Below are 24,999 nucleotides of genomic sequence, written 5' to 3'. Positions count from 1 at the left end.
TCTCAGTGCTGCCACCACTCTAGAAAGTGCCCACCACTCAAGTGATTCTCATCCTCACTTAATCTGAGTCAGAACTGGGCTGGGCCCTGCTAGAGAGATGACTTTGCCTGTGGCATGGTGAGGTGGTTGTGGTGATGTCCCACTGCAGTGACTCTGGAAAAGCTGACTCTTAACCTTTGCAGAAACGCCCAAGTCCATACCACATGTGGATAAAATGAAAGTTCCTGTGGCCAGGATTCTCACCTGACCCTGGTTGGCTAGCTTACCACACACATGTGGGCAATACGTTGCTACTGACTCTATACAAGGAGCTCCTCCCAGTGCTCTGGGTGACACAGTGGCATGGCTGCAAGGCTGCAGGAGAGCAGAGCAGAGGCTGGAGTGGTGGCAGCATGGAGGACAGAGGCCCAGAAGACGGCTGTGCAGCACGACTTTGCAGGCAGAGAGGCCCAGAGGATGGCTGTGTGGACAGAGAGGCCCTGAGGCAGAAACTGGCTTGCTGCATGCAGACTCGCTCTGAGTGAAGGGGATTTTAGTGATTGACCTGCAACCGTGGGAATAAAGTTGGGTATAACCCTGTCACCCCAAGAATGTTTGACTGCCATTCCTTCCGTCACACTGAATCCATGGTGAACTTGCCTGGGAGTGAAACCCATCAGCAAGACACCACAGATCCCACTCTAAGTCTGTGTTCTCTAACAGTGACAGAGGTCAGAATTATCTATGGGTGCTCTAAAACTAGAGATACCCAGGTTCTAAACTTACATTTCCACAGAACTTACTTCAGTGAATTTTAATTCCATGAGTCTAGAACTGTCCAGACATGGTATATTTAAAAATGTTTCGAGGTTGGCTCTGATGAGTGTCTCTGGGTTAGGAACCACTGGTTCAAAGAAAACTTTACTACATATTAATTTTCATTTTTTAGCTAGATGGTTAGAAAGCTACAAGTCAGGATCATAGCACACTGATCTTCCATACAACATTCCTTTTATATTTTAACACAGTGGTTTTCACACTGAGCTCACAATGGCCCCTGTGGTTCTAAAGAGATGTCTCAGAGGCACAAGCAGATGATGGGAGAGGGGAGGTAAAAACACAGCTGGGAAACCCAGTATCTCTGTTGTTATCTGCTTCATGTATTAGGTTCCACAGTGATTTCTTTTGAATGAGAGTTTCTGCTGCTTTCAAAAAAAGAGTTTGAAAACCAATTCTAATATTATGTCCTTGGCTTTCAACAATGACTTATATTAGAACCTATTAGATGCAAATCAGTTCTGCATACTTGTAAAACTGTTAAGAATATTACCCATGGCATTGTTCAATACCCCAAACACAAATACCACTACGAACAGCTTCTTTTAAACCTCAGAGTCAGGAAAAAATATTTTCTGATGAACTGACAGGTTTTCTACCTAGAAATGAAAACTTCGTGACTGAAAGCTTATACTTAAGTTTTTCCTCCAATTGCTTTAGTGCTGATGGTAGTGAGATTTTCTTGATAAATGTTTTCCATGTCTCTGTATATGTTGCTTATATTTGTATTATTCTTATATTAATTATTTTCTTGTAGAACATGATTTTGTAATAAAACATGATTCCTTCCTTGAAAGATCGTATGCATAAATAAAATCCAATCACAATACTAAATACCTTTTAGATAAGTGTAATCTGTAGCATAGTGGGTGCAACCAAGAGTTTCAGCATCAAACACACCTGTTTTCTATCCTGTTTATTTATTTTTTGTGTGACCCAGTGCAAGCTACTTAATTTCTCCCAAACCCAATCTCCCACCAGTAAACTGAAATAATAATATCCATTTCACAGGATTTTTTTGAGAAGTACATGGCATTATGTAGATGGTCTTCCTAGTAGTTATCATTATTGCTCCTCTCATCCAAAGAGAAGTTCACCTCAAAGAATTATTAGCTCAGTAAAATATAGTATTAACCCGCTGATATTTCTGATATGTCTTAGAATTTTTAGTCAATAAAAATATGTTCAAGAGGGATAGTTAATTAAATATATTCACCAGACACTGACTAAACACACTAAACAGACTAAAAATCATTAACCAAAATATACTTTAAAAGCCATTTATCATTATAATTTAAACTTTCTCCTTTATAAACTGGTTTTCAATGCTATTCTACCAAAATATACTTTAAAAGCCATTTATCATTATAATTTAAACTTTCTCCTTTATAAACTGGTTTTCAATGCTATTCTATTTACATGGTTAATGGTATACATTTTCCTGCTGATTTCCCTACAATATTAAGAATTCCTACCAAGTTGTAAATCTCAAGTGCTTCATAAAGTAAATGACAGCCTAAATAATCCAGAAAATCTAGGACAAATGAAAGAGTAAATCCATCCCTCCCAAGAAATTTAAACCATTAAGAAACAATGTTTGATATTGTTTTTCTAAAGGTAAAATTAAGTCATGCTTAAAGCAGAAAAAACTATTTTATGTTGCCGATAGTAGTTCAGGTCATAAGAATTGTAAGAATTTATAATAAGAAGGTGGGGGGAAAAGAAAGTAGGAGTTGATTAAATTGCAGTTTGTGGCCACAGCATATCTACTAATTATTTCTAGTGGTTTGCTAATCTCAGTAGAACTTCCTTCTCACTGATACTTTTGATAAATCAAAAATAAAGTATTTGTCTTGTGAATGGGTTTCAGCCCCGGGAAAGTTCACTATGGACTCAGTGTGATCAAAGAAATGACAGTAGAACGTTCTTGGAGTGAAAGGGTTATACCCAACTTTATTTCCACAGTGGCAGGTCAATCACTAAAATCCCATCCACTCAGAGCGAGTCTGCATGCAGCAAGCCAGTCTCTGCCTCTGGGCCCCTCTGCCCGCACAGCCATCCTCTGGGCTTTTCTGCCTGCACAGTTGTCCCACACAGCCATCCTCTGGGCCTCTGGCCTTGACGCTGCCACCACCCAGGCCTCTGCTCTGCTCTCCTGCAGCCTTGCAGCCATGCCACCATGTCGCACAGAGCACTGGGCAGGGCTCTTTTTATAGAGTCAATAGCAACGTATTGCCCACACCTGTGTAGTGACCTAGCCAACCAGGGCCAGGTGAGAATCCTGGCCACAGGAAGTTTCATTTTATCTACAGTCTTCTACTGATTTATTTCTTGGTATTAACTTGTTTGAGTTGGCAAATCATACAATTTTTTAGTTGGTGACCTCTTAATTCAGAGGATACCCTATATTAGTTATGAATTAGGAAAAGAGCTGCATTAGCTCTATCAGCAAAACAATAAAGTGAAAATGGTTGTGGTCAAAAGCAGTGTCTTTAAAGAAGCAAAGAGGTTACTTAATAACACCTATTCATTAAACATAAATTTATAGAGTATAACATAGTTCACTGATACTCCATACTGAGCATCAGACAAAGCTTTCCTCATATTGATGGATTTGGTAAATGCAAAGAAAGAAAGAAAAAACTCTACCACCAGTTTTCTTGGAATTAACTTGTTTTGGTCAGCAAATTATACTGTCTCAGTCACTAGGAAATTTTCAGTTCAGAAGAGAATTTTTCTCTGATTAACCTTTACTTTTTACAGTAATTCTTATTCTGATCAAATATCAGAAATGTACAAACAAGGAAAAATTCAACTCCAGCTCAGTATGATGTACTAACATGGACTAAGAATTGGCACACAATCTTGGGGAAACTGAGGAGGGGTCTTGCTGTAGAGGCCTGGGCATAAAGACCCAGTTACATGGGTGAAGGAAGGAGCTGAGTGTTTCCTCCTGAGCCCCCAGAATCCAAATGCTTGGACAGCACATCTCCCTGACAGGAACCTTGGACTGGAAAGACAGGAGGGAAATGGCAAATAGGTGGCCCAGAAGCAAAGCTCTGAGAGCTGTGTACTCAGCTCAAGGAGTTTAGAATTCATCTTGAGGGCACTGGAGAGCTATTGAAAAGTCTACCCAGGGAGTAAATAAGGGCTGCTTCAGCAATTGAACTGAAGTCAAGTGCTTTTCTTCTGGTATTTCTATTTAAATAAATACTAGCAACACTGACTAATGTAGAAAATTAGAATGTGCTAAATGTTAGAGTGCCAACCCACATTATATATTTTTTTAGCACATGTAACTAACACTAACGTAATACTTAATTATGTACCAGAACTTTTACAAAACACATTGATGTGAACTTCATTTTTATAAGTCTAAACCATCTTAATATTCCCATTTTTCAGACAAGGAGGTCTGCCAGCCTGTCTATAGTCATGCAACTCAAAAGGGTCCAGCCAGGCCAGAGCCGGTGCCCTAACCACTCTGTCCTGCCACCTCCTGAAGTACAGCACTGGTTCTCATGTCATCATGTTGGCTTGAAACCAGTTCTGAGTTTTGAATACATCAAACATTTGTGTTTCAGTTCCTTTGTTTATAGCAGTGATTCATCAAATTTACACTACAGGTTTTTTATAAGATGTTCATGGAATAATACAAGTCAGCACATTTGGTGAACTATAGACTGCTTTAATAATATAAACTACATAAAACTGATTATAAAATCTCATACAAGCTTGTATATAAAAAGAAAAAGACACTCAAAAAGGGTTGGAGTTGGATCGGAGACAAAGGTGAATATGTTTTCCACTGAAACTTTCAGTCCCCTCACTTGCTAACAATTAGGATAGCCTAAAAAACATAGTATCACAAGTTCAGGTCAATCTGTATTTTCAAAACTGCCATCTATTCCTAATAAAGTAGAGCAAGGAAAAGTGATCAGCAATAGAGATTACTTTGAGGGAAGAGTTTTTATTTTAAGAGTATTCATTTTTTCCCAGTTGCATTGAGAAATAATTGACATATGTCACTATACAAACATACCTAGCTTTACTGTGCCTTATTTTTTTTTGTACTTCACAAATAGTGGTTTTTGTTGTTTTTTACAAATTGAAGGTTTGTGGCTACTTTATATCAAGAAAGTCTATTGGTGCCATTTTTCCAACAGTATTTGCTTAGTTTGTGTCTTTGTGTCACAATAATTCTCTCAATACTTCAAACTTTTTCATTATTTTTATATTTGTTATGGTAATCTGTGATGAGGGATCTTTGTTGTTAGTACTGAAATTGTTTTGAGGCACCAGAAACTGTGCCTGTATAAAATGGCAAACTTAATTGATCAATGTTGTGTTTGTTTTGACTGTTTCACTTACTGGCTACTCCCCCTTCTTTCTCCCTCTCCTTGGGCATCCCTACTCTGTGAAACACAACAATGTTGAAATTAGGCCAGTTAATAACCCGGAAGTGGCCTCTAGGTATTCAACTGAAGTTACATATATCTCACTTTAAATCAAAAGTAGTAGTCATTAAGCTTAGTGGGGAAGGCATGTGGAAAGCAAAGACAGGCCAAAAGCCAGACCTCTTGTGCCAAAAAGCAAAACTGTTAATGCAAAGGAAAAGTTCTTGAAGGAAATTAGAAGAGCTACTCCAGAGAACATATTAGAAAACAAGAGAGACTTTTTGCTCATAGGGAGAAAGTTTGAGTGGTCTGGATAGAAGATCAAACCATCCACAATTTTCCTTTAAACCAAAGCCCAATCTGAGCAAGTCCCTAACTCTCTTCAGTTTTGTGAAGGCGAGAGGTATGGAAGCTGTAGAAGAAAGTTTGAAACTGGCAGAAAGGGTTTTACGTAGTTTAAGGAGAGAAGCCATCTCCATAACATCAAAGTATAAGGTTAAAGAGAAAGTGCTGATGTTGAAGCCATAGCAAGTTATCAAGAATATCTAGCTGAGATAATGAATGAAGGTGGCTACACCAAACATTAGATGTCAGTGTGGAGAAAATAGCAGCTATAGCTGCCATACATAGTGGTTTCTCTGATGGATATAGGCATTGCAAATTGAAAGCCTCCTGGAAAGGATTCACCATTCTAAAGGCCAAAGAACAGTCATGTTTCATGGGAAGAATGAATCAAAGTCAAAATATCAACATTCACATGAGTTTGGAGGAAGTTGATTCCAACCTTCATGGAAGACTTTGAAGGGTTCAAGACTTCAGTAGAGCAAGTAACTGCAGATGTGGTGAAAGTAGCAAGAGAACTAGAATTGGAGGTGGAGTCTGAAGATGTGACTGAATTGCTGCATCTCACAATACAACTTGAATAGATGAGGACTCGCTTCTTCTGGACAAATGAGGAAACTGGTTTCTTGAGATGGAACCTATTCCTAGTGAAGATCTGTAAAGATTGTTTAATGACAACAAAGGATTTAGAATATTACATAAACTTAGTTGATAAAGCAGCAAAAGGATTTGAAAGGACTGACTCCAATTCTGAAATAAGTCTTACTGTGGATAAAATACTATCAAACAGCATCACATGTTACAGAGAAGCAATTTGTGAAGGGAAGAGTCAGTCAGTATGGCAAACTATATTGCTGTCTTATTTTAAGAAATTGCCACAGTCACCTCATCCTTCAGCATCCACCACCCTGATCAGTCAGTAACACACAGAGGCAAAACAGAGGCAAGGCCCTCCACCAGCAAAAATTTATGACTCACTGAAAGCTCAGGTGATCATTAGCATTTTTTAAGAATAAAGTATATTTAACTAAGACATGCATTTTTTTAGACATAATGCTTAATAGACTAGTTCAAACACAACCTTTATATACACTAGAAAATTAGAAAATGCAACCGATTTACTTTATTGTAATATTCACTTTATTATGGTAGTCTGGAGCCAAATCTGCAATGTCTCTGATATAAGCTTGTATTATTAGGTAAAGACGTACCATTGCCATTTTGTTATTTGTGTTCTGGATGTTTTATAGATCCAGTGTTTCTTGTTTCTCATCTTGCTCTCTTTTTTTTGTGTTCTAATGTCTTTTGGTACTAGTATGCTTTCACTTTTTTTATCTTGTTCTTTTGGGAAATTACCACAGGATTTTCACTTGTAGTTACCATGAAGTTTACAGAAAATATCTTGAACTTATAGTACTCTATTTAAAACTAATAACTTAACTCAATAGATTTCTTAAGCTTTATATTTCCTCCCCCTCACATAGGCTATTACTGTTAAAATTTACATTTTTTTTATACTCTGTAACTAATATCATAACTGTAGTCCTGGTCATTTTTACTATGTTTCTTTTTAACTTTTAAAGTAGAGATGTAAGTATATTATGCACCACCATTACTATATTGAAAAAGCTAATATGACTGTATATTTACCATTCCAGTGATATTTACACCTCCTTTTTATGTATTTATGTTGATTACTATCATCCTTTTCCTTATACTCAGAGAACTCCCTATAGCATTCTTGTAAGGCTGGTCTGGTTGTAATAAATTCCCTCAGCTTTTGCTTGGAAAATTCTTTATCCCCTTTTTGTTTCTGAAGGTAAGATTTGCTAGGTATAGAATTCTTGGTTGATAGTTATTTTCTTTCAATACTGTGTATGTCATCCCATTCTCTCCTGGCCTGAAAAGTTTCTGTTGAGAAAACTGCATATAGCATGTGGGAATTTGCTTGCATGTAACTTCTTTTTTTTGCTGTTCTTACATTTATCTTCGACTTTTGACAACTTTATTATAATGTGTTTCAGTGTACCCCTATTAGGTTCAACCTATTTGGGAACTTTTGGGCTTCATGGATCTAGATGTCATTTTTCTTCCCAGGTTTAGGAATTTTCAGTCATTAGTTCTTTAAATATACTTTATATTCCTTATGTAATTCCCATAATGTGAATATTGTTTCTTTTCATTACATCCTATTATTTCTGCAGTTTTCTTCACTCTTTTTCATTTTGCTCCTCTCACTAGGTAATCTCCAATGTGCTAACCTCCAGGTCCATGATTCTTTCTCCTGCATGGTCAAAAAACTCTGCATGCTTATGAAATTCTCTATTGAATTTCTCGGTTCAATTATTGTATTTTTCAACTCTATGATTTGGGTGCTTTTTAATTCCTGATGGTTGCTATTTCCTTGTCAAATGTATTGTTTTGTTCATGCATTGTTTTCCCAATTTGTTCAGTTGTCTGTGTTTTCTTGTAGTTCACCTAATTTCCTTAAGAGGATAATTCTGAATTCTTTTGAGTTCACAGATCTCGATTTCTTTAGGGTCAGTTATTGGAGCTTTGTTTTCCTTTATATTCCTTTAGTGGTGTCATGTACATCTGCTTCTGTGGTCCTGGATTCCTTATGTTGGCATCTGTGTAACTGGACTCCTCTTTCAGACTTTACAAGTTTGCTTCACCAGGGAAAATTCTTCACTTGTCGGCTCAACCTGAATTTCTGTGTATGCCTGCTGATAATATCCTTGGGCAGGTTGGGCCTGCTATTATGATCTATTTTCAGGTGAGGCAAGTGTTCAAGCTCTGAGGACAGGGGTGGGATGGGAGTGTGTGTCAGTGTCTGAGGACAGTTGGGTAGGACTGCAGACTTAGTACTATACCCATGAGGTTGTTGGATGGGTTCCATGGTTGCCTGGATTCTATGGTCAGATTTACTAGATGCTCAGGACTGGATATCATGAATTAGCTTTCCTGATCTGTCACGGCACCAGGATAAGATCTAGGATCTGTACAGCTTATTGTTTGCTGACCTGAATTGGATCTGTGCTGAATTTCCTGGTCAGGTGAGGCCACTGGTTTTGCTCTGCAAATGGGGGAAGCCATAGGCTATGCTCTCTGCTCAAGTGTCTCTGCATATAGGGCTGTTAAATGGGCTATGCAGCTCTCTGTGTGCTGTGATTAGGTTCCCTTGTCAGACTGGCTGAAGGCTATATTCAGCAATGATCATGGCTACAAATTAGATTCCTGCCCAAGTGCAGTAGGAGAAACAGCTCTAAAGCTGGTAAAATTCTTTATTGTATTAACTCAAGCCAACCCACACCCCAAGTTCCTTGACCTACAGAGCTACTGGCTTTGCTCTGCAGACTGTCGGCTCTGCTTTCCCACATCTCAGCTTGAGTGCTCCTGGGCCATACAGCATCCAGGAGTTGTCTCCAGCCTTTCTGGTTGGATGGGGCTGGTAGATACTCTACAGAAGGAGGTGGGGGTTATGTCTCAGGTCCCTTGCCTGGGCAGGAGGGAGGGGACTGTTCCAGGCTACTCTCAATTTGATAGGGGCCAGGAGATATCCTCAGGCTTGGCTATGATTTAATCCCCATGCCTGTATGTAGCATGGGAACACTCCATGCCCAACCCTGGCTTTGCTCTGAGGTTATCAGCTGTGTCCACCTATCTCAGCTCAAGCAATGTTAGGCCACACAACTTTCAGGAGTTGCTACCAGATGGTAAATTTTTGGCCAGACAGGGCCAGAAGACACTCTCCATAGTGGTGAGGTAGAGGTATGGGGTGACTGTAATTCAGTTCTTTATCTGGGTATAGCCAAACCAGGCTCTTGCACCAGCAAAACTCCTTCTTTGAGGATTGGAACCAGGCAGATATGCACACTGCTGAATTCCCTGGTCAGAATGTGCCCCTGACTTGGTTCTGCAAATGAGCAAACTGTATGCTGGCTATTTCAAGCCCATCCCTGTTCTCTGTCACAGTCAGATTTCCAGTGGCGGGACACCCAAAATCTCTATGTTCTGAAATCAAATTAGGGCCTCCTGAAAAGTGACCCACAATGCTGGAGCAGGGGTAGTTGTCTCCCTGGGTTCTCTGTTCCCACTGGAGGAAGCAGAGGCTCAGGGGAGATTTCTTCACTTGCACTGGCCTGGGGGCGGGGCAAAGTTGCCAATGTGGAGTCACTTCTCTTACCCTTCTAATGCAGTCTGTCTTGGTCTCTGGGGTGCACAGGGTGCTTCAGCCTCACCCCCATGTACTAGAATTATCTCAGTAGTTCCTTGTTCTTGAATAGATGTTAAGTGTTCTCATAAGAGGGAGTGAAGACTTCTCTGTGAGAGTATCTTAATGGGATTTGGAGTATACAAAGCTATGTCTAACTTGTAGCCTTGGCTAGGGATTGAGAACTGGGTTGCTTATACGCCAAAGTAAAAGAAAACAACTTAAAAGGGAAAGAATAGATGCCCTGAAATGGAAAGGAAGTAATGTGTGGGAAGAGAGCTTGCCCTGTACTATTAGGGTTCTGGGAAATGAAGAGGGGAGTTTTCAACATGGGATAAATGAGTGTGTGAGAGACGGAGGACAAGCAGCTGATCAAGTATATAGTAAGAGGGAAAAACATTGGACCTACAAGTAATTATGAAAGCAAATATCACCTGGACTCCACATGAAGTTTTGTATACACTTTTACTGTACTTCCCACTGTCTGTGGAATGACTCATTGTTTGGACAGTGGCTGTGAATATCTGGAAGAGTTCATTCAACAGTCTCTTCTACTATAGAAGGGTTGGTAAGAGCAATGCCAGAGTCAGAACACCTGGATTTGAATGCAGATTTCCACCACATTCAGATCTGTAACTGTGGGCAAGTTATCTAACCACTCTTTGCCTCACATTCCTCATGTATAAAATACTAATATTTATTTCCTGTTTGAGGAAATTAAATCAACATATATGTAAAATACAATAGTGTCTGGCACACTGTATGTCAATAATGAATGGTAGCTATAATTATTGTATACAGGTTCATGTACTCATGAGCACACAAATAAACAAATACATTTCATAAGCAGAGTTAAATACAGTATATTCTAACTTCCTTGTACCTGTTTCATGTTCATGTAAAAAAGATAAACCCTCACAGAATTACATTAAAAGATTTCTGAAAATATAAAAACCCAAGGATATTTCCAATATTTCAAATTCTAATATAATTGACTAGACCATAAAATTGTATCTTTCAGACTAAAACAGTGGTGTCAGATTATAGTGTCATATCTGTTTCAGGAAACTTCTAAGGATTTAATTCTTTCAACTATCCACTTTCAGCAGCATCTTATAGATCATTTTAATGACTATATAAACACAAAGGGTAAAACTGATAACATACTGTCCTAGGATTAAATACTTAAACTATCTGAAGATATCTCTAGGCATGTTTTGTGGCTAATAAGCAACATCTAACCTTGACCTGGGGACTAATGAGGTAAAATGCAACATTTACAACTTGTGATCTTTATTCTGATGGCTTTTCCTTTAATTTTTAATCAAATCCCAGCTGTCAATACTAAATCATGAGGAAACCAGCAGAAAATTAGATAAACATTATGTTGGTGATTTTTACCTTAGATAGCTTCATGGAAAATTTTTATATGCAACTCTTTTTGTTAAATTGTTCTTCTGTTTCCAGACTCCCTTCATTCATCCCATGCAAGGAAGATTATAATCCTGATTTCAAAAACTTATCTCAAATAGCCCATATTTAGTAGTGGGGAAAATATAGAGACTAACATTTGCCAGACTAACACCTGCTTTGCCCTAGGAATTTTACTGGGCAATATACATACATTATTATCTTATTTTCACAACAACCTCATGAGTGTGCATTAACATTTCATTGTAATTATGTGGAATCTGAGGTGCGTGGTTCAAGAATGATTAGTGGCATGACCATTGATGTGTGGCAGAGTTCATTTCATGCACTTTACATCTCCCCATTCTGCACTACCCACCTAGTGAGAGGCACAATTATTGTGAAGTTAATTAAAATTAACCTACAAGGCCCCCAATCACATGGGTTACTTCCACACAACTGAGGCACTAGCAAAGTATTCACTAAATCCATGTTTTTGCTACATTTGCATAAGATATTTTTGTTTTCCTTTCCTTAAGGAAGTTTCCTCAAATAAGATAAGTTTAAATCCACAGAACTGCCTCACCCAGTGCTGTCATATGCCCTGATCATCACTCGGCAAGTGGTTCTTCTACATCCATGGACTGTGCTGGGCTGTCAACGGCTTCAGCCCCACCACTTACATTTGCGCGACGCTTACAAATTTGAAAGTGGTTTCATTTTGTTTGCTCTCCACACCAATTATGTAAAGTAGGTAGTGCCAAATTTTAAAAAAATATATGAACTTAATTTAATAAAAAAACAACTAAATGACTGTTCATAGGACTTAGACCTATGGACTTATTTGATGGAGATAAGCCAAAACAAAGCAAGCTAGCTTGTTCTTGAATTTCAAAGTTGGAGTTTTTGTTTGTCTGTTTATTTTTCTGTAGTTGCATAGTACTTAATCCTTTCTCTACTTTGTTTCACAGACTTAAATTAAAAAAATGTGACTGCACATATGCAAGATTAAATGATTCTGTCATTGGCTGCCACCCCCTCCCACTTCCAGAAAAATCAATATGATAGTTTGAAACTAGACATCGTTAAAATTCTTCAGGCACAGCAGTTTCCAAGTTCTTACTACATTTCTCAGAAGGCTGATTGCAACCCTTGTAGGAGACTGACTGCACTGCCTAGAGTGAAACCTTGAGAGAGAAGAGTCCACTGTCACCCCCCACAGGACAGGCGGTCTGCCTCACCTGTCCAGCCAACACACAAGATGAGGGGGCTCTGCGTGAAAGCTGAACTTGGCTCACAAAGAGCTTCTGCTGGGCACTGCTGGGCTGGGCTGCTGCCAGCCAGATCTGCCTACTGAGTTTGTCTTTCCACAGAGAAGACATTAACAAGTATCCTGGAACAGGAAAGTACCAACACTGCAGAGTAAATAAGTGACTGTCTTACAAGAAATGAAAAACTGACAGACACCTTAAACTCTTGTACTTCTGATCTGTGAATTAAGTAAAAAAATAAGTATGGCTTAGTTTCATACAATCTACTCTTTATCTTTACAGACTGGGTCCCATGATTTAACAGAAGACTACAGTGTCTTTTCACCCAATCTGAAATCCCAACTTCCTTGGGAGTGTTGGAACATAACAGGCTGGGCTCTTATCTTACTTTGTCTTGACTTTGTATGAAGGAGTGTCTGAGAGGAGAGGTGGGAGGGGAAAAGTAAAAAGAAGGAAGTGAAGGAGGGAGAAATTAAGAGAAGGAAGGGGACTGGGAAGGGAGATGTGACAGATGAAAATAAGAGTGTGAAATTATTATAGGAGAAAATGACACTACCCTTCCCTGAGTAAAAGAACAGACTCTATTTTCTCTAAATCATCCAATACTTAGCCCAAAACATGTTTCCAAGTAGGAACATTTCTCACCAAGCATATGTAAAATATTTCAACTCTCAGGTTTTGGCTCTGATTATTATTATGAGAATCATTTACTCAACAGAGTTGTGGGCCCAGTTTAGTTAGAACTGAAGATGTGTGATGGATGGAGAAGAGAGCCTGGGCAATAGTCCAGCAACTAAAACAGAATTAGAATCATCACAGGCACTTAAATCCCAATTATTTAATCTGAAGGGTGTCTAATGCCACAAGTACTTGGCATGTATAAACAAAACAGTGAGATTTACAGAGAAATAGAAGAAAGAAAAAAATCCTAAATGGATGATATAAAAGGAACTAAAGAGTTACTCATTCTTTAGGCTGGGATTTACTTCTTCAGAGTCACATAAAACAAACTTCAAATTATAATTTGTATGTATGTATGTAGGTATGGTATTTTTAAAATATAATATAAGAAATAAAACCCAAGCAATTTTATTAATATCAAGTTTTAATGATGTCACCTTGATATGGCTCCCCTCTTTCTTCCAGCCTCACAATGACCTTTCCACTTACCCCAAAACATGTGCACATAACACCAACTTACTGTGCTCTGCTTAGTAAATGCACCACAGGTTAAAGCTGTATAAACTGGGCGCTGGGAGACAGAGGAAAGAATGTACGACCTAGGGGCGATTTTTGATAAAAAAGTTTTGTATGTTTTCCAATAGTGTAAGAAACTATTTGAATGATATTAATAAAGTAACACATAAGCTGATCAAAGACTAAAGGCTGTGGGGCCTATAAGAAATATAGGATAAAGATTAATTATGAATAGAACCTACTAATTTTTTTTTAAATAAGAATACATCATAAATGGTAAAAACTAAAGGCAAGGCTCACAGGCATTTTTTATTTTAGGGGATTTCCTGACAATTTTTAAATAGTAGAAATGACTCATGGTTTCTTTAAGTCACTGATAAAAATTCATTCAAAAAATCACTAACATTAATTGGCAGCTAATAAACATCATCATATTAACCACAGTTTTCAAAACCTATGACTCCTACAAAATAAGTTTTATGACTTTGTAACACCACAGATTCTTATTAGAGTTACTAGATGGAAAATCTGCACTTTTGGATAACAACAAAAAAGAGCAAGACCACAAAATTATCACACATTTCCCCAGACATAATTCAAAATCTTAAGTACTTTATTGGACTTTTTCTTTTTCTTTATTTATTTTCTGCTTTGCACTAACAGATAATACCAGGTAAGAATAAAGATGGTAATGAAATAAGCTAAAAGAAAAATTTTAAATATCTATATCTAATAAAACTCACTAATTAAAATCACATTTTAAATCATTAAGTGTTTGTAATTGTTATTGTAATATGAATTTCAAATTAGAGCCACCTTGATTTTATGTGATAGGAATACATGGAATGAATAAGTTCATTCATTTAAGGATTATATATTAAATCTGTATAGTGTCAGAAACCTATGTCAGAAGAAAGATGTAAATTTCAGTAAAGTTTTAATACTCAATAATAGCTCTAGCATTACTTATAAGTTGATTTATAAAGAGCTATTTCATAGCATAATTAATGGCATTGTTTCTACTACTGTTTCTGTGGCAAATTCTTCATTATGATGCTTTGCATATGTTAAAAAATGAATTCTCAAAGATAAGCTGTTGTCCAAAATCTGAATTTAAAAATTTCACTTTCTTTCTTAAAAATAAAATTTTGTCTTGTTTAAACACTTTAAAATCTATTTCATTACCTCTAAATAAACAAATGTCTGGGAAGTCAGAAACTAAAAAGGGAAAAATAAATATGTAAAAAAAGGAGACTCCCCTCAGTACTCATGTAATTGTTTTGGAAGTTCAAAACCAAATAGTTAAAATGGATCATTTACATTTTGATTTAAACATTTTCAATGGAACCAATAATCCAGACAAGATTTTCATGTAAATAACTGTTAAATCTCCCAGTTTTCTAATTTCTATGTAATGTTTTAAAAATTATTATGACTACATCAGAGATTCTCCTGTTATTTAACTATTTCTTATAACAAACACATCTCACCCAAAAAAATTTTTGTTTATTACTTTAAGGATATTTAGTATTAAGCTTTTTGTAAAGAATATGAATTATTTTAATATTTGTTTACAAAGCCTGTAGAACTCATTTTAATTTTTCACTACCTTTATATACATCCATAGAAATATGAGTGTACCACTTAGTCTGGAATAGAGCACATGATAAATTTTTTATGTCAGTTAAAAATACCATTAGGTATATTTATACATACTGTAGATTAGAAAATTCCTTTGGAGAAATCACTACCACCTAACCAAATAATTATATCATTTTAGATAAAATAACTAAATATGTATTTACCCAGTAAAGCAGTTCAGTAAGAGCTATTCTAGGTCTATAGATACATACTCACGAGAGACATTAGAATAGCAAAATCATCTGAGTCTGTAATATAAATTGTTACCTTATATGTATATATAAAAGCTCTTATATTGCTTTTATAGTCAAAATTCACTCTTTCTGAAGAGAAAAATGGGACAAATACGGCAATTGATTTTTTAACGATTTATAAGCAAGGATGGACATTCAAATTTTAGTAAATTTTGATGCTTTATGAAAACAACTAAAACAATTTTAAGATTGTTAAAAATGCCATAACTATCTTTGAATAATTAGGTATCTCTCTAACTTATATTCAAACAGTCCATTAGAAAATGGAATATATCTGCTAATTTAGATTGAAAAAATGAAGTAAAGAGTTAGCAATACTTTTTGCAATAATTATTTCATCAAGATATTAACAGCACATTTTTCTTTCTAACAAAGAAGAGTAAGTTTGACTCACAAGAGGAAAAATAGCTATAGTTAGTTAATATAATCATGAGCTCTATTTTTACAAAGGTAGAAAGGTTTTTCCCAAATGCAAGAGAAATTACTCATTCAAGCAAATCACTCCAAACAAGTAGATTTAGTAGTTGAGTCAATTACCAAAATATAATGACAATAACTAAACCATAGCCATTTGTCAACAGTAGTGATAATGAATAGTCTAATATTTGATAAGTTAGTGGATGTTTGTTTATATAAAGCAATATCATCTCATTTTGACATTTTATTCAGAAATACTCTAAATGGTCACATTTTGTAGAGTAGAGAATTAATCATATGAGTAACGGTAAGTAATACATTTCTAAGTATAAAAAAATGAACTCTTTTCTCATGCCCATTATATCCAGTGTGGACTAAAATAAAAATAGTATTTACTATTTAAATTGATAAGTATTTACAAGTGGCAATATTACAAGAATATTTTTAATCAAAGGAAAAATTTCCATTGTAAATGCAGGAATTGTCCACTCTCTTCTCTGTTTTTATGTGAGGAAATGAAATCCTCTTAACTGTTACCCTGTCACCCAAGATCTTCCTGGACTTCAAAAAAAAAAGAAAATAAAATCTTAAAATTTCAAGACTCAACCCTGTGCCCTGCTTTCATGGTTTATAAAGCAAAAGCCAAAATTCTTCATAGTCTCTTGTATTTCCAGCAATGTATGGTTCAAATAGGGTAATGATTCTTTTTTTCTTTTTTTCAGTAGTGTCCTGGTGAGGGAATGATTTCACTGTCCCTGTTCTGTGGGGTCTTGGTCTTTATCTAAAAGGAAATGAATTACAACAGGATGACAAGGACACAAAACAAAGCCATTTAGTTTTACAAATCCATTATGTCCTCCAATCTGTTTTATGGTACTGGTCCTACTATAAACCAAGAAAACCCCTAAAACAAACTTTCCTCCTTTTCTTTCTTTCCACTGACATTATCTACCATTTTATGACTTTTTCAAATAGTTTAGCCCCCAAGTTTTTCCCCTTATGGGGCTGTGTTTTCTCCCCGGGTCCCTCCTCCCATATTCTCAAACGTACAAAACATTCAAAGAAACTGGACTTTTCAAATACAAGCTGCTGAGAACTGTCAGAAGCACTTTACTGGGACATTACTGACTGTAGCTTCAATGAATTAAGCTTGATTCACTGTGGGTGAATCATTTTCAATGCAGAGCTGTTCAAGCAGTAATTGGCCAAGAATCCCTGCTGCGAAAAGCACTTGTCAAATAATGCTTGTTTACAAATATATCTCCAGACAGCAAAAAGTGGCAGTTACTGAATAAGTTCAGGGCCACCTCCAATATTCATAACAGCGGACATGCTCCCTTTACTTATTAGATCTGTTAAAATGTTCACTTGTTGATACATCTGCTTATATTTGTCCTGCTTGATCAATCTTAGATAAGTTTCTTGTTAAATGTGCCACATTCTACAATAAAAAAGTCATATATATATATACTATAGTTCAGAGGTTTTTTCCACATGTAATGTATCCCTAATATATGTAATAAGACAACTAAAGATATATTTATCTTACCTAAAAATTCAGGCTAAAGAGTAAATTTTGCTGCTGCTATCTTTTATCCAACATATTCTGCCATTCATTTCATATCAGTGCAGGATTCTAGATACATATTTAACTTTTTCTGTTCAATTTTGCTTATTTATGTCTACCAACAGTACATTTTAAAACTGACTAGAGTATCAGTCAGTTATCAATGTAAACTATCATTTATTTCTATGTACCCTGAAGTTATTTCTCACATAATGGGAGAATTCACATTATACACATTTATAACACATATATACACTACAGCCTGAAAAATCACTCAGCATCTATATGTTGCAGAAAGCAAAGTATATGAAAACAAGTTCTTTAAGGATTCAGTGCATAGATCAAATCTTTCTGTCCCTCATCTTCCAAAGCCTCTCCACAAATAAGCAATCACCAACATTAAAAACTCATATATAAATCTTTAAACAAACTCTGCTGTTATAATTATCTTAATATATTCTTATTGTTCAACTTATAGTAACACATCATGGAGAAAGAAAAAGAAGAGAAGAACATAAATTTAACAGAGCAGAAATGAAGGTATGGGATGAGACCAATAGTAAGATGTAAACCTGTGTTGGGCAGAGGTGGGATGAATGAGATGAAGTCATACATACACATGTATAATAGCGACATGTTACGAAATGTGTCCCCAAACAGGAGACACGCTTTTGTTTTTAGTGTCTTCAGAGTACAACTCATTTTTGGCTAGATCCCTACAACTTTTGTCTCATGGTTAACTGCAAGTTTTGCTGTGTGTTCGACTAGCTGGGGTAAGGACAATACAGCCTGTGGGGGTTAACTTTGTAATATCAGCCTGTCTACATTCCACAAGATTCGAACTCTGCTTCCAACTCCTTAGGAGACCAGCACTTTTTCCTTGCTTCCTTCCATTTCCTTCAGCCTCTTCCTCTTTGCAAGGTCTAGACTCTTGTTCACATACAGCATCACCCTCCCTGAGACTTCATTTCTTCCCATTCTCTAACCAAAAGTTACATCCCTTTCATCTCTACATAAACCGCTTCCCCCATTGCACCTGGGGAAAACAAAAACAAAAACCTGAACCATAATGGGGACACGAAAGGATGAATGGCATTACTATTATTATTACTAATATTCTTTAAATCCAAAGCAGGATGCCCCTTCTGGTGAAATAAGACAGTTAATAAAAGACCTCCTAACGCTGTCATAATCCTCCGGACTTCTAATATAATGAATTTAACATGAGATGTCAATAAAAGGACTAGGACTTCAGTAAACACTTTTTCAACTTTATCGGGAAGGGAAAAAATTCAGAGCGCGGGGGTTAAGCATGGGAGATTGCAGATGAATGGATGATTGCTAGGGCGAGTTACATGTCATCCTCAAATCAGATTTTTAAAAAATAAATCCAGGCGTTAAAGCGAAGTTCTGGGGTGGGATGGGTCGTCCGGATCTGCCCTGCTTTCACATGGCTCCTACCGAGCTGGCAGCGCTCCGAAACCAGCTCAGCGCCTTCCACCTCCACACAGCCCAGGCAAATCACGAGGACACACACGACTCCGCCGCTGCGGCCTCATCCTTCCCTTCCAGCGTCCCCTGCCCCAGGAGTGGAAGGAATATTTTAAGGTTCCGCGCCTCACTCGTGCCATCCGGAGCCCCAAACGGAAACCCCAGCCTTGCAGCCAAAGGGGTAGGGTTTTCCAGGTTTTCGTGGTGGGGCTGCCCGCCTCTGGACCTGAGACGCGGCCGCCACCCTAGAGGGATGCGCTGCGCAGCGCGGGTGTGTGAGAGGGGCGAGCGCGGCCGGGGCGGGCCGGAGGCCGAGGCTGAACCAGCGGGGCCGGCCTGGCGGCGGAGTCCCGCTCCGGGAGGGCGGGTGCCGAGCAGGTGCTGCTCGCGTGGCGGCCCTGCTCTCCCGGGGCGGGCGCGGACAGTATTCTGGGGCCGGGGCGCAGGATTGGGGGGTGGGGAGGGGGCTGGGGACTCCCAGATCCGGTGGGGGGGCCCTCGCGGGGCTTTTCCCTCACCGAGGCACAGACACGCCCGCGTGTGCTCCAGCGGCAACATCCTGGCAGCGAAACTCCCCCCACAACCTCCCCCACGCCGCCTCCCGCGGTATCCCACCTCCCGCCCCCTTCCACTTTCGCCTCAGTGTGATTATGAGCTCCCAAGAGGGAAGGGCACCCCACAGTGTGGGGCGCCTTCGGTACTTTGCCATCCCCCTCCCTGGAGAAATGACAGCTCTTGCCACCCACCCCAGAATAGCAGCTGGTGATGCTCTAAATAACAGCTCCCAGAAGGCACTTTCCCCCAAAATAAAAGCATCCAACTACCCCCGCAACGTTTCCCTTGAGCAGCCTCAAATAACGGTTTCTAAAACCCCCACTGCTCTCGACTTCCTTGTCGCTGCGCTCCAAACAGTTCCCACTCCTTCAAGCCCGACATGTCACTTCTCCACGCGCCTCAAGTGAGACCCAGCCGCACCCAGCCTTCCGGCGCGGGTCTCAGACCCCTCGCTCTCGCTGGCTTCCCACTGCCCAGGGAGTCCCCCTCACCCCCAGCCGCCTCTGTCCACGAGCAGGTTCCCCGCCCCGCACTCCGCAGCTAATGTCAAACAATGCAACCAGGGACAGCTGAGAGCGAGCGGAAAGGCTAGCGAAAGCGCACCACCAACGTCCATCCGAGACGGAGTGAGCTTGGTCCGCGGCAGCAGCGTTCAGCGCGCCCGGCGCCGCACTCACAGGCCCCGCCTCGCCCCCCGCCCCGGGTCGCCGGCCCCCACGCCCACCGCTCTACCTTCGTTGCTGGGGCTGGCCAGCAGGGTCCGGAGCGCGGCGCACAGGAGCAGGCATATCCAGAGGGGCGCCCTGCGAGGTGCGGAATAGCAGCCGGCCAGAGACGCAGGGGCAATGGGGGGCTCGCCGCCACCGCCCGGGGGCCGCCGGCGTCCCGCACCAGGGGGCCGCGAGCCCCGCATCTTTTTCTGCCGCCTCCGCCGCCGCTGTCCTGCGCGGCTCAGTCCGCGGCTCCGACCTCGCGCGGGGGGCAAGGGAAGCTCGCGGCCCCGCTGGGTCCCCGTGGGGTCCTCTGCCTTGGGGCGCGCGACTGCTCCAGATGCGGGGACCACGGATCCTCTGAGAAGGCTGAAGTTTGTTTCCGGCTCCTGCGTCCTTTCCCGTGGGGTTAAATGAAATACTAGTTATGGTGGTAGTGCAGTTCCGGACTGCACTCCCGGGTGTCCAGAAGGTCCCGCGTCCTTTTCCTTTGCTTAAGACTTCCAAGGACTGCGGTCTTTTAAATGCCACTGGGGGGAAGAGAAGGGTCCCTTTTCAGTCTTCAGGGCTGCAATCGACGAGGGTAAGAAGACAAGTCATTGTAAGTCAAGAAGAAATCCTCAAAAAAAGGAGAAAAAAAGCAGGGTGCCTAAGTATAAAGGAAGAGGAGTGAAAATACAGCTAGAGGGAACACTAGAGAGGCGAGCGGAGAAGATTCCGAGAGTTCAAAGAGGCCGGCAGAAGGAAATAGCTGCGGCTGAGCGCCGACGCGGAGAGGTCCTGGCGGCGGCGGCCGGGAGCCGCTGCGGTTCCCGCTGCTCGCGGAGGAGGCGGCGCGCGCGGCGGCGAAGGCGCGGCGGAGACTGCACGGCCACGGCGCGCTCCTGCTGTGTCTGGGGCTCCGTCGCCTCCTCCGCCCCCGCGCTCTGCGCCTCCCACCCCGCCCTCCTCCTCTCCGCGGCTCCCCCGCCCTCCGCCGCTCGCCCTCGCCGGTGAGAATCTACTGTAAGTGCGAGTTGCTTAGACCAAGTCGCACAACCACGGAGGGAAGTAATCCGGAGGCTGCCGTGGTGAGTGTTGCCTAGCGGTCTCCGGGAAGGCGCGCCTTCCTCCCCGGATAATTAGGGCGAAGAATCCTCCTGACGACTCCTGAGAGGACCGGGACTCCCGGGAGGCGGAAGGGAAATCGGCCCAAGGCTCAGCCGGCAGCCTTCAGAAAGCTGGTCCCTGGGCTTGGCGTACTGCCTACTGCCCATCACAGGCTTGTGGAGCCAACAGCCTTGTCACATAACCACACATTCGCAGGCTGCGCTCATCCATGGCTAGTTTCTTAAACACCCAGATCGCTCACTGCTGTGCTTTCTATTCTTCCAATACCTGGGTGGCTGGAATGGGATAATTAGTCAACATATTCTTCAGAAGTAAATTGTAGAATTTCTAAATAGACAGTAGCTATGACTGAGATTTCAAGGAGTCAACGATTTTGGCTTATTGAGATTTGTAGTGTGCCAGTTACTTTAAGATGTGATAAATGAATTCAATGATAGAATGTTTTTTTATTATTTTAGAAATTACATGGTATACAGATATGTGCCACTAATTCCAGTGGAATTAGCCTGTGTCAAATAATTTCAGGGTTTTACAAAATTAATTATTTTAATTTCTTGTGTTCTGCATTGAAACATAAATAATTAAGAAAAACAGTTTAAGACAATTAACTTTCTGTACTTTACCTGTATTATGTCTGCTTAATTTAGTACTTTTCTTCAATTTCCTCATTCATTCTTTTAGAGATAAAGTATACTAGCTAGTATGCAATTTTTCAGAGACATGTTCTTTCAAAGAGATAATGTGTACTAGTATACAATTTTCGTATACTAGCATTTTTTAAAAGACTGCAAATAAAGCATCTACAAAAAAGTGTGATTTAGAAAGAAGGTATCTTCTTTAATTTGGTTATAGTAACTACTATGAACAGTGGGTTTGCACTCACACCTAATAAAGGTGAGTTGGCTAACCAGCTTGGACATCTAGAGTCTTTTTGTTTCATGATAAATTTTTCATTATCTTTAGCTGGTGACATTTGTTTTTTTTTGTTTAAATATTTGCAATAAAGATGAAAGAATAAGGCAGCAGTGATGCAATTTTGTAAAGAGGTAGAAGCTTATATTTGATTTTTGTTTTTCCTGAAATGTTTTGGCACCAGAAATCTAAAAGCAGCTTCTCTCTATTATAAGGTGCTCGAAATGTATGAAGCAAATTAAGAGGAATGACTGTGAATAGGTCTTTGCAGTTTGGCAAGAAGCCTCACAGTGAAATGCAAAGTTAAAATTTATGTTTCTATTTGAAGATCATTCAAAATGTAAGCTCTTTCCCCCAAATTTTAAGTTGAGTTAATTAAAATATCTAAATAGAGTATCAACTAAGTTGTCTAAAGCATAGGAATACATAATAATGCTGATATGAGACATAGGCAGTTTAATGAGGCTTTGAGCTTTTATTGCTTTACTTTTATGGGCCTCAGTATCCTCATCAGTAAAATGAAAGATTTGGAGAAGATTTTAAAGTTACCTTCTTTTCCATATACTTTGCATTTCTGTTACTTCCCTATTTATCTAGTTTCAGTTATTTGCTATTTACTACAAAATAACTAATTTCTTTAGCCTAGCATTGGAAGCCTTCTACAAAGGGCTTAACCAAATTTTTTAAATTTAATTTTACACAAAAATTTTAAATTCAGTCTTCCTTAAATTGCTTCAAACCTCTATGTTTTTATGTCTGTCTCTCCATTGTACAGAAGTCTCACCCCCTAAAAATATTTAACACTACTCTACCCTCCACACACACATCTCCAATCTAAAATCCTACCCAGTGTCCAAGGAGAGTCAGGCTTCAAGACTGATCTTGTCTTTTCCCAAGAAAGTGATTTGGTTTTCCTTCTAAAGGTATCCATAGCTTACGATTTATATCAGTCAACACCATGGCAGTATTTTCTGAATGAAAAAAATAGCACAAATTATTTTACAACTCTAAGTATACATATTGGGATAAAGGGACACTATTTAAACTAGTTATGTCAAAGAAAACCTAGGACACTTCACTGTGGTCGGTAATTATGTAACCTCCTACCCAAGATAGCTAATTCCTTGTTTTAAATGACTGAGAATGCAGAATGCAAAATTCTTTGTATTCATCACCTTAAATAGCAGCCATCTTTCTCATGGTTGTTTAATAGTATTTATTACATATCTTTGAAGGAATGAACAGCTATAAAATGAAGCCCCAGTGACAACAATCAAAGTCATGTTTTGGTCTAATGAGGATTAATCAAAGAAGACAAAGAGGGTCATTTGGCCTGGGCCTCAGTCTCAAAGGAGATCTTATATTTGGCCATGTGTTGATTTCTTGGCACATAAATACTTTTAGCATGCTTACATTGGATCATGGCATTGCATGAAAACTAGATTTGTTTTTTTCCTTCAAACGTACTGCTTTGACAAGAAAAGCCTTTATCAATAGTGGAGTGGATGTCCTGTTATTTGCCTTTCTCATTTGGAATAACTGGTATGGCCTCAAAAGGTGAAAGTGGCTGGTGTCTCCCTAGATCTCTGCTTGCATCTGATGTTGTTACTAAGGATTCATAAAGGAAAGATATTCAGAATCACCTTGATAAGATACCCTGAAAGGTTACTACCCCATAAAGGGTATTATAGTTAAGTTCAATGTATTAGTAAGCCTGATATATCTTCACTGCATTCAAAATAGAACAAAAGCAATCATAATAAACAGACTTGCAAGTATTTAAGATTTGCTATGTGTGAAGCACTATGTGCTATTTTACATTGTTTTACTTAATGCTGACCCTCCAGTCATGATATGTCCCTGTAATTATTAGCCCCATGTTAATGAGGAGAAGAGTGGGCAAATGAGGTTAGGGGACCTGAGTAGTCTCACAACTGGTAAGAGGTGGGAATTTTAACCCATGGTGCTGACTCTATTTGAGAAAATTTAATTTAACAGAAGTAAAGAATACATTTGATAACCAGTTCAGAAAAAAAAAGACTACCCAAAAATTCTGTATTAATGGGAACAATTAATGTATAAACATTTTCTAATTTTCAGGTTCACTTAAATCCAAAAGCAATTAGCACAATAATATAATTCAGGTAAGATAAATGAACAGGAAAAAACAAGAAAGGAGAGATCCTAAATAAGCATTACTTGGAGAAAAAGAGCATGTCATGTACATGGAAACATGCACACAATTTGTGTACAATGGAGAGGCAGTGGACCAAATCAAGAAAATAAGGAGAGTGTGGTGTGTGGATAGATAATATTAGCACAAGCAGATGGCAGGAAACTCAGACAAACCATGGGAGAAAACAGAAGCAAGTCTTTACAAAAGTAATCTAAATAAAACTCCATAAACCAAAGAACTTTTTCCCTAAAATATTATGTAATCCTAAATTTTACAAAATTGTGTTAAATGTTTTAGTAACTTAGCTACACTCTTTGGGAGAATTTTGTGGAAAAAAAGCAAAAAGCAAGTTTAACCCATGAAAGATTTTAGTTATGAAATTATAAGATACTCTAATGAAGTTAATTTTTCAGGTCCATGATTTCCTGAAGAGGACACATATATGATGATGCCAATTATTTTTATCCCAAAGGTAGATTGACTTAAAATACATTTAAACAATCAGTTGCTCTTGAGGTTC

General features: G+C 39.1%; 1 protein-coding gene across 14 annotated transcripts in view; it reads right to left on the bottom strand.

The window, feature by feature from the left end:
* Window positions 1-21,517, bottom strand: part of EPHA5 (EPH receptor A5) — a 346,930-nt gene extending 325,413 nt beyond the window's left edge. For 3 of the 14 annotated variants that reach the window (XM_037026648.2, XM_037026649.2, XM_073237523.1), the window contains exon 1: window positions 20,304-21,515. In XM_037026648.2, coding sequence (XP_036882543.2) covers window positions 20,304-20,484 — 181 coding nt within the window. In that variant the 5' untranslated portion in view covers window positions 20,485-21,515. Of the gene's footprint in view, window positions 1-20,303 lie in introns of all 14 variants that reach the window. The other 11 variants (XM_037026645.2, XM_073237526.1, XM_073237529.1 and 8 more) reach the window with 7 other exon arrangements.
* Window positions 21,518-24,999: the final 3,482 nt, after the last annotated feature.

The sequence above is a fragment of the Manis javanica genome, chromosome 5 (assembly GCF_040802235.1).
Source record: "Manis javanica isolate MJ-LG chromosome 5, MJ_LKY, whole genome shotgun sequence".
Lineage (NCBI taxonomy): Eukaryota > Metazoa > Chordata > Mammalia > Pholidota > Manidae > Manis > Manis javanica.
Note: the sequence above shows the minus strand (reverse complement) of the source record. Positions and strands in the feature narration are given on the sequence as shown.